The 10,599-nt window shown below is 33.2% G+C and overlaps 1 protein-coding gene across 1 annotated transcript; it reads left to right on the plus strand.

The window, feature by feature from the left end:
• Positions 1-2,287: 2,287 nt before the first annotated feature.
• LOC114195388 (RNA-binding protein 38-like) lies at positions 2,288-7,770 on the plus strand. Its single transcript, XM_028085840.1, has 6 exons — positions 2,288-3,393; positions 3,526-3,649; positions 3,863-3,989; positions 6,084-6,120; positions 6,261-6,528; positions 7,391-7,770. The coding sequence occupies exons 1-6, from the start codon at positions 3,211-3,213 to the stop codon at positions 7,477-7,479; spliced, it is 828 nt and encodes a 275-aa protein (XP_027941641.1). The 5' UTR covers positions 2,288-3,210; the 3' UTR covers positions 7,480-7,770.
• The last annotated feature ends 2,829 nt before the right edge of the window (positions 7,771-10,599 follow it).

The raw sequence follows: 10,599 nt of genomic DNA on the forward strand, positions 1-10,599 counted from the left end.
GCACATCTTCACATTTTTTATGACCAAATACACAAAAGAGGGTAGAATAGATTTTCACAGTCCCATTTCCTAGAAGGTCCTGTTAATTTTTGTTTTTCAGAGGTAAATGAGATTGAGACACATCAAAAATGTATCTGAATCCCCTGCTATTCATTTAAATTGCATTGTGATGTTGATGTTGCAGCACTACACTATACAAGTCACTGTACTTAAGGGACAAGGCTGGGACTGTGAGGTTGAATATTGAGTTGTGCACCACATAAAAACTTTGCAATAATTAAAACCCTCTCCACATTTGTTAGTTACAGTTGCAATCATGCAAATGCCAACCCCAATTGCTATGAGCCTTACTAACTTCCCACCCTCAAATTCTACTATACCCAGAATCTGTCTCCTCTCCCTAGCTGAATCTCTTAGCAAAATTTTTCATTAGGTATAATCAATTTTAGGCATTATTACGGAAGCTTCTATCTTTAGCTGATTAGATTGAGAAAGGTCTTTATCTTAGTTTGTGACAAAAAGGTAACGATGTTAAGTGTTTGAAAGGGGAGAGAATATATGCATTTATACTTGTAAGTTATGTATATGAAGTAGAGTGAAGTTGACAACTGGTGATTTGGTGGTATGATGAAGAGTGGGTGATTGAACATTGTGGAGTGAATGCTGGGCAAAAGAAGAAAGCATATGAGGAAGAATTAAGGGGAGAATATGAATGCATGCAAGGTGTTTGTGCTAAAACCTAAGACGAGATGATGATATTGGAAGGGTTAAAAATGAAGATTGATTGGTGGGAGTTGGTTGACGAAGGGCAGGTTGGGGGGTCATGTATAAATAATGTGAAAGTTCTTCCCAAAATCCCTTGAGTATAAAAGAGAGTAGATGGAAATCCAGCTCATAGTTCTTCAACACTGATATGACCCCACGTGGAGAGGACTGCCAGTTCACGGACTCGTTTGTTTTGCAGGGTTTTTTTAACATAAAAACCACAGGGTCCTTATAGCTGTCTCCTCGTCCCTAACGCTGGCAACAAGCAAGATAATGACTCCTTCTGCCTCTTTCTTTCTCTATGTGTGTGTATGTGTTTGTTACTCTGTTGTTTGTGGGGGTGTCTTGTGTGTTCCTAGTTGGCTTCTTTCACTGCCATAAAAACATTATACATGATCATTTTGGATGAATTAGGGTATCTTAAACACTAGATCCACACTCAAAACTTAAATCTTTATGTGTAATTCAACCTTAACCACACACCTTCACGTTCATGATTGAATCAAGTGAACACTATCAGATATTTGCAGATGAGATCAGTAGTTAGTGAGTAGTTTCATTCACATAGATTGTGATATAAACTATTTAGAAGATGAAATTCAATTCCATAATATTTTGATGTAAGGTCCAACTAAGACTTTGGAAGTGGGAGGAGGGAGATTTATATAAAAATAAAAGGTAAAAGAAATTCGTAGTTGAATTGAATAAAGTTGTTAATTTGGTGGCAGGAGGTGTGACTTTGAGGGTGGTGGGTTGTGGACAAGATAATGGTCTACCATTAGCTATAAAATAAGAGGGATATTAGCTTGGTATTAACAACTGTTAATGATGCGATTGATGAAGGAATGATACGATGGTGATGGATCTACATTATAGCTCTTAACAGTCTTTAGTTTTGTTTTCATTGTAGCCGGAAAATGGTTTCCAATCCAGCAATAATCACCAACCTTCAACCGAAAATTAAAAAAAAAGAAAAACAGAAAAAATGAATTAATAAAGAACAAAAGTATATCCTTTCTTTCAAACCTAACTGTAACTGTTCCCTTTCATTCTGGTTGATTTGCTGGTAATAGCTTATGATTAGCGGATTTGGGGTCATGTGGGATATAGTTTGGTCCCAACATAAAGAAAAAAGGTGTAACCATGATTGGTCCAGTTAATTACCCGAGCACATGATCTATGATCAAATATAATTAAGCAACAAAAGTTAAGTCAAATTGATATTGAAATTATTGTTTTTACTTTGTACGTCAATATCTATATCTCATATGCGCATAACTTTTGCTGCAACAAACATTTTGGAAAAAGGAAGCGGACTGAGTAAAAATTTGATCTGCTTCATTCCATGTCTGTAGACCAAAGCTGCCAACGACAGCACGCACACCCCCTTGCTTATTATATACATCACACAACTTCTTCTTTTCATGTAAAAAGAACCATCTGATCATGATCAGAGGGTCCATATCTTTTGTTGTTGGAAAACTAACATTTTAACCAGTACCCTTTTGTTTTTTTGTTTGTTTCCTCACAATTATGCTTTGTATAATCAATATCAATATCAAATACAAAGGTGTGTTCAAACTTTGGTTAGTGAATACTTCTCCTAATAAACATTCATACAAACTGACATTATTGGAACTAATCCTTCCTACCCTTTTGCTTGTTAGCAGGGATAAACATTTGTTTTATAAAGAAGAGAATATAAGATCCATGTTTGAAAGTGAAGATAGGGTAGGGTGGTGTGTAATGTATTGGGAAAAAGAATGAGAAATGAGGGGAGAAGAAGAGAAGGACAAGGAAATAAGAGTTGTTTAAGTCAAAATGGAAAATTGATTGGATGGTGGGAGAGTATATTAATGCAGAGACAGAGGGGAAACACTTCAAGTGAGATAGTAACGCAGCTGTCACTTGCGATATACTACAAAGCCCACACCATCTCTTCCTTCTCTCTTTGGCCAGCAAATTAGAGTTTGCAGCTGTCAGATCTCTTTCTCTCTCCTCCACCACCACCCTTTTTCAAACTCCCTTTTCCTTTTCTCTTAGAACAATAAATTATATATATATTTTTATAAAACAACTCCCTCTTTTTAATTATTTTTTTCCTTTTCGTATATTTTTGTTTTAATTAACTAACTCCTCTGTCACAAACAACCATCAAATAATAACGATACCACACCATCATAAACCATACCCACCACCCCTTTCCCTCAGCCTCTCTTCAAATTCAATGATTCTTGTGTCGTGAGGGGGGCGTTGTTGAATGGTGGAGTAGGACAACTACAAGACACGGTCACACGCAGAGGGAGAGAGAGAGAGAGCAGAAAACCAGAAGAGAAAATGGCAGTGACAAGTCAATAAGTAGAGATCAGAAGAAACAAGGACACCCTTTTGAGCTTAACTAGCTTTCATGCATAAACAAGGTCACCCTTTTCTTCCCTTGACACCATGGCTTACCCACATTACCGATCACAGTTCGGAGACACAACGTTCACTAAGGTCTTCGTTGGAGGCCTAGCTTGGGAGACTCCAACCGAAGAAATGCGCAAATATTTTGAGCAGTTTGGTGAGATTCTTGAAGCTGTCATTATCACTGATAAGAACACAGGAAAATCTAAAGGCTACGGATTCGTATGTTTCTCTCTCTCTCTCTCTCTATCTCTCTAACTCTTTACTCTGCCTCAAACTTGATTCTCTTTCACTGCAACATGTGTGTTGTTTGATTTGATCCTCATTACACACAAAACTTGTCCCATATAACAGGTAACATTCCGTGATCCAGAATCAGCTAGAAGGGCATGTGCTGATCCAAACCCAGTGATAGATGGAAGAAGAGCAAATTGTAACATTGCTTCTCTCGGAAGACCTAGACCATCACCACCAAGAGGTTAATTATTTTATATGCATTTTCTATCTTTCAATGTGATGAACATCATCATCATCATTATCACAATATCACTTATTATTATTATTATTATTATTATTATTATTATACATAGGATAATACATATATATAAACACAAACATATACACATAAATATAATATAATGTTTTGTTCCTTGATCAAATTTGTGGTTGTGTTGTGGGGGTGGTAATGCAGGAAGAGGTACATTCCAAGGAGGAGCACCAGGAACAGTTTCATACAGTGGTGTGCCGGCGGCAGGACCGCCGGCACTAGCACCGCAGCCGCCGCCGCCACCACCACCGCTGGTGTACCCGCCATATGGGTTAGTGAGTTAGCTTTGTACATTTACTGTGGGCATTTATTATTACCCATGTCTGTCACTCACAGTCAAAGAAACTGGTCCATGGCATTAATTGAGAACTGCATATAGACGCACACATTGCTGTCTACATATGTCGCTTGACTGCTCCCCCCCCAATTACAGTAGGTCTTGGTGACAGCGTGAAAATCCTCACGTATCATATCACCATTAAAAGTACACACAAGGCCAAACTTTCAACAACCATCATGTGCATTTCCTCCCCCTACTTTGCTTCCTCTTCCTTTTTTAACTACCACCACACTCAAAACCTTAATCAATTCAATTTCATTTCCTCCAATCTCATCACTTGATCAACTACTACATCAACTGTCAAAATAATGATAAAAGAAAGGTATTTATTACGACAAAAAACATTATTAAAAGAAAGGATATACTAAAGGTGACCGGTCGGATTATCTGCATTTATCTGTGTTTCTGATTGAGATTACTCATTGGCAAAACATGTTTTAAAATAAAGACCAATGTGACTCATTCTATGTATGTTGAAACTTGAAGGAAGAAAAAAAAAAATTACATTTTTCGCACTACAACCTGACATAGGGGTAAAATAGAGATGTGGGGAGGTTAGGTTTTCGTGTCTTTTAAAGAGGAGTGTTGCGATTCAGAAAAAATATTGTTGAGTTATTAATGTCATAAATTAAAGAAGGCCTAAGAAGATAGGGTGCTTGTAGATTTTACCTATCGATGAGAAACATTGCTTTGTAACTTATGTAATTGATGATGCATCTATGGTAATAGTAGAAATGTGGATGACAACAGGAACAGATCAATTAATATTTAATCCGTGGCAATGCATGTACATTTTTTTTATGTGTGATATATAGTGGTCCTGCGTCAATAAATTTGTTTTATAATCTTGTACATAATAAAATCCCTCAGCTCTCGGTACTTTTGCATGTCCTGTACCATCAAGTCATTTTCTCACCAGCAATGTTATTGTTGTCTTATGGGGTGTATTAGTTGGTAAATTAAAAGGTACTCTTAAAAAACCATGAACGCATAAACAAAAACAGAAGGGAAATTACTCTTATGTTAACTTCTTTCATTTTCTGAGGATTGTACGAGTAGGAGACACAGTATACAAACTTAAGTTTTTGGATGCAATGTAACCGCAGAAAGCTAGTACAAAGAAATGTTGAAGATGAACAGTGTTACTTTATTTGTTTCTATTTACAACTTTTCTCCTTTGTTCTTTCTCTCAGGTGTTTCAAACCTCTTTTTCTTCAATAGTAAAGAAAAATAAAAAGTAACGTGGTTTTCTTATAGTTAATTAGGTTTATTTGAATTTGATATATTAACATTAGCCGAATCTTTTGTCCTCTAAGTTTCTACTGTAGGGTATTGAATTTCACTGTGTATATATGTTGTCTCTTGTTAATCGTAAAGTTGAAGATATTATTATACTGCAAAATAAAATATTAAGATTTTGAGCGGGTGGTTGAACTTTTTGAATCACCTAGAAAGTTCTACCAAATAATAGTTGATAATTCTTTATACGTTCTATCAGAAATTTCCTTCCTTAAACTCTACTCTGTCAGTTCCAACGAGGATGCATAGTTTATACTTTTATGTGCATGCAAAATTTCATATCATTGGATGCCACCTTGACCATTCTTTATATATATTGCTTTATTCCTTCCTTTTTCTGCTTGATGGGGCAACTACATGTTCATAATTCCTGAGCCACAAAAAAGACCCTTATCACTGAATCAGTCATAACTAATTCAATCTCAAGGACCATGCATACCATACCATGCCATGCCATGCCATACCATACATACCACACGCAATAGCACTAACTCTCATTACACATTGATGAATTTAGGGGTCCCACATGACAACTAATATTAATGGTTTTTTTTCCTCACTGGTTTTTGCTGGGAAAACCTAACATGTTAAGTTCAGTGTCAGTCCACAACAATAGGAGTCTTCCATTTTGAGCATTGCTTCTCAAAGAAACAAATGCACCTCTGCATTAACGTATTTCCTTCTATATTTGCTTGGTGATTAAATTGCTTTCAAATCTCTTTGCAGCTACCCTACCTACACCCCTGATTATGGGTACCATCAAGTAAGCATCTTTTCTCCCTCCAATCAATTAAGAACATGTAGTTTATTTTTTTAATGATGTCAGGTTGGTTGCAAATAATGGAGAACAGTTGTGTAACATTTTTGCTTGGTTAATGATTGTGCACATTTGTGTGAGCACAGGCCACATTGTATAACCCACAAATTCAGCAACCACAATACTACCAACAACTCTATGGACCATCCTCCTCCACCATGGGTTCCCCTTATTACTATGGCTATTCTGTGCAAGCACCAAGAAGTACCTTTTCCTCACCCCAACCACATCGTTTACCAGCTGGACCCTCTTATCTATACTACCCTACACCCATGGAACCCTCATTTTCTGCATATCGTCCACCACCTCAGTTGCAACCACTTCCAATAAGGCAACCCTCTCCTTCCCCTAGTGGTACTATTCCTTTTCTCTTCTCAAACTTTATATATACACAAACTTTTAAATAATGCATTCATTCACTCATAAAGAAGAAAAAAACTGCATTCTTGATTCTGTATTTGGTCTATCTTAACTTGCATTTTATATGTATGTGAGTTAAATGTATGCATAATATACCACACATGGTCACAGAGGAGTGTGGAGTGAAAGAGAGAGGTGCACAGAGATTTATGAATTATGATGCACTTACTGACACACAATATATATTATGATTTGGCTGTAACATGTGGCCATAGGGGTCCACATGGGCAACCCCAGCCCCATGTGAATGAGCTGTCTCGGTTGTGCCATGAACCGTATAATGTATGGGTCAATGTGGAAGAAAGTCATGACAGAGGGAGAGGGTCATCATGTAAAGTAACAGTGAATGCATGTGGTTTCAGTAGGAAAAAAAACATATATTGTGGTGGTTAAATTCTTTAAAGAACCATTCAAATGATCTTGCTTCCATGCATTGGCCCACACTGCATGTTTGACACATACTACCACTGCTGTAACTTTTTATTATTAAACAAATCTGTGCAGTAACCGAAACAAGTTAACTTTTTTCTTGTTCCAGATCACCGTATGACAGTTATATTAAACTATAATTGATCTGTGTTTTATCAAACAAGGAATCAACATGAACTCTGTACTATCTGAGTGTTTTTTAGTTTAGATACCAGTTTTCTTTTCAATTTTCATATTCACTTCTTCCAACAAGCACACACACTGATATGTATGTATATATATATTATTGTATAGAGATTACTAATTGATTAGAATTTGAATGATGAACACAATGTGACAATTGTTTATTATGATTGGTTGTGATCAGACTCACAGACTCAGCAACGTACCTCGTCCGAGGCAGCAGGTGGAGTAGTTATAACTTCGGAAAGTTCAAATAGCCAAGGGAGGAACTGATAAATATATATACCTGCTAAGTTTCAACTGTATAATCTTCAAATTAAATTTTATCACATTAATTCTTGATCTTTTTTCCACATGATCATATCTTCATTTTTTGGTCCACATGCTGTAGCTTTTAGGAAATAATGGTTCTCATCAGATTAGTTGTGTTCCCCACAGCTATGGCATTCAAAAGTTGGACTAATCTACTTCATGGAGATTGTCTTCATTTCTCTTTTCCTTCTTTTCAAGGAGATCTTCACTTATATCATTTTTCCTAATTAATTCTATTTTCCTTTTAAGTTATACTTTCTCCCACTGTAAGAGCTTAACATGCATGGTGCATCCTCAAATAATACAGAAATTAATCAGAGCTCTTAAATAAGACATTTTGAATTTTGTTTAAGATCCCATGTCTTTAAATCACGGTTGGCAAGATGTTTATTTATGGATAAAATAAATTCTATAAAATGATATTTTTCTAAAAGAATAAAAATTGTACCGATTTTATTTTGAAATTAAATTTGTGTTGTAGGGTAAGGGTAAATATGAGAGATTTGATGTTACGAGCAATTTTCATTCGTCTGTTTATGATTTTTCTCAATCCTAATAGCAAGGTGCAAAGATGTTTTACCAAAGGAAGGGGAAATATGAAAAACAAAACAAAACAAGGGGGTGATGGGACAGCTGGGGCATAAAAAGTCAAAGAAAATCATGGATTTTTTATTTTTAAGAAGACAAATATTTAACCATTCTTTGTAAACTAGTATTATTTATTGATTTTGTTTTCGAAAATATATTGTTAGCAAATGAAACTTTTTTTGAACAAGCTCTTCAAGTATATCTGCAACTCCAATTATTAATGATCTTTTACAAAATTAAAAGTCCACATATATCATAGAAGTTTTCATTTATTTTTTGTCTCTCAAATATACAGGTTTTATTCTCTTTCTCTTTCTAGATATTTCTTCTAAATAATTATGCTTGTGATGTTCTAATTAAAATTGTATCTTCATATAGAGAACTATTTTTCTTGATTGTAACCTCAAAAATTTTAATGGCTGGAAGAAAGTGTTGATGAACTCAAGCTACTCAGTACAAAAACAATCTAATGAAAGAATTTACAAAAATATGATGGGCCAAACAGCTACTGACATACAATTTTTTCATAAAGCTGATATGCTTTAAACTTGCAGAGATAGGAAGGAATATTTAGATTGTGAGATATAAAGACCAAGTGCAAGAAATTTAAAATTCTTACAGAAAAATCTTGAGTAATTGGTCAAGGATGGGATAGAATAAATGTTTAAAAAATGAATTTGTATACAAAAACTCGATTCTGGATCAGTAGAGCTAATAATTCACCTTTTATTTTCATGTTTGTCTAACTTCAACTCTATTGATTGTTAACTCGTTATAATTACTTCAATTATTTTGTTCAATATTATAAATGTCATCTTCTAATTGGTCATTTGTGACTTACACCACCATTAGACGTTTTCATGCTTTCATTCTAAATCTATGTGCGGAATTTATAAAAGTTTATAATGTAAGTAAGCCATTTTGACCTTTCTCAATGATCCGTATGATAGATAAATATAATCTTAGATATGATGTTTAAGATATATTATGAAAGAATTAATTGATAAATAACAAATGATGTGATCGTGATAAGATAACTTGATTAGAAGAGTCCAAGTTCTATGCTGAATTTAAGTCATTTAGAATCCTTATTTTGTGCTGAATTTTGTTGTGTTGTCTCTTTAGTTCACCTAACATGAAAAAGAACTAATAAAAATATTCAAATTCATTTGAATAACATTTAAAACAAGTAATATGATTATATATATATATATATATATATATATATATATATATATATATATATATATATATATATATATATATATATATATTCTTTTGAATTGTTAATAATCAATTACCAATTTCTTGGTTAATTTAAGAGTCTAAAATATTGGTTAGAGACATATAATTATGAAATCAGAATAAATTAAAAAAAAGTGTATATGTTGGAAATAAAATAATTAAACAACTTATATAAGGTTTAAAAACTTGATGAATAAACAAACTTTCATAATGAGTATTAAAATTGCTACATCATTAACAAGGTAATTAAGAAAAATCTTAGTTGATTAAAGAAATACCCGCTGCCCATAAAAAAGAAGGAATACCCTTCACCTTTGTCAAAGTTTGGTAGTAATCCGGTCTGTTTTGGTGTTTTTCAAATGAATAGTAAAAGGAGTGAAGTTAAATGTTTCCTCTAATAAATCTATTTATTGATTTTCTTTTAATTTAAGGAAAGTTGTGATTATATATATATATATATATATATATATATATATTTTATATTGATGAAAGTATATGCACAACACTTACATTTATCGATATTCACCAAGTTTGTTAAATTATGTTTTAATCAATAAATGATTAAAAGATATTGAGTCAAAAATTTGGATTAAATATTTTCAATTATGGTACATGAATTGAATTGAGTTTAAGAACAATGAAAGAACTCTACGAAGTAAATTACAAATTAAACTGAATAAAGGCAAATAATAAAAAAATAAGTATAAAATAGAAAATGATAAAAAATTTAGTTTGTATAATTTGAATATGCCTACAATCTATGTTTATAAAGGAACAAAATGATTAGTTAGAATTGTAAATAAAATTCTAACTAAGTAAAATGTATATAATCAGTGGCGGAACTTGACCACAAATTTTAGGGGCCAAATTATATTTTTTATATATAAATTATTTTTTTTAATTAAAAAAAAATAATTTCTTACATCATTTTTTATTCAAAATAAGCACTCATGACAATATAATCCAAACAATATAACAATAATATATATGAAAGAGTAACATAAAGTTTATCATCAACAATAATATATAAAAAAAAAAAAACAAAAGTTACCTTTAGTCAAAATGCTCCTCCAACTTTTAAAACCTATAAAAAAACATTTAAAAAGTTAAAACATGTTAATGACAATCAACTTATTACCAATTAGAATTCAATGAAAATAAACTCAATTACATGTAACAATGGAAAACATCTGAGTCAGGTCGTCCGCTTGGTATTTTACTAAAAAGATAGCACGGTAAGCAATATGT

The sequence above is a fragment of the Vigna unguiculata genome, chromosome 8 (genome assembly GCF_004118075.2).
Source record: "Vigna unguiculata cultivar IT97K-499-35 chromosome 8, ASM411807v1, whole genome shotgun sequence".
In the NCBI taxonomy this organism is placed as follows: domain Eukaryota; kingdom Viridiplantae; phylum Streptophyta; class Magnoliopsida; order Fabales; family Fabaceae; genus Vigna; species Vigna unguiculata.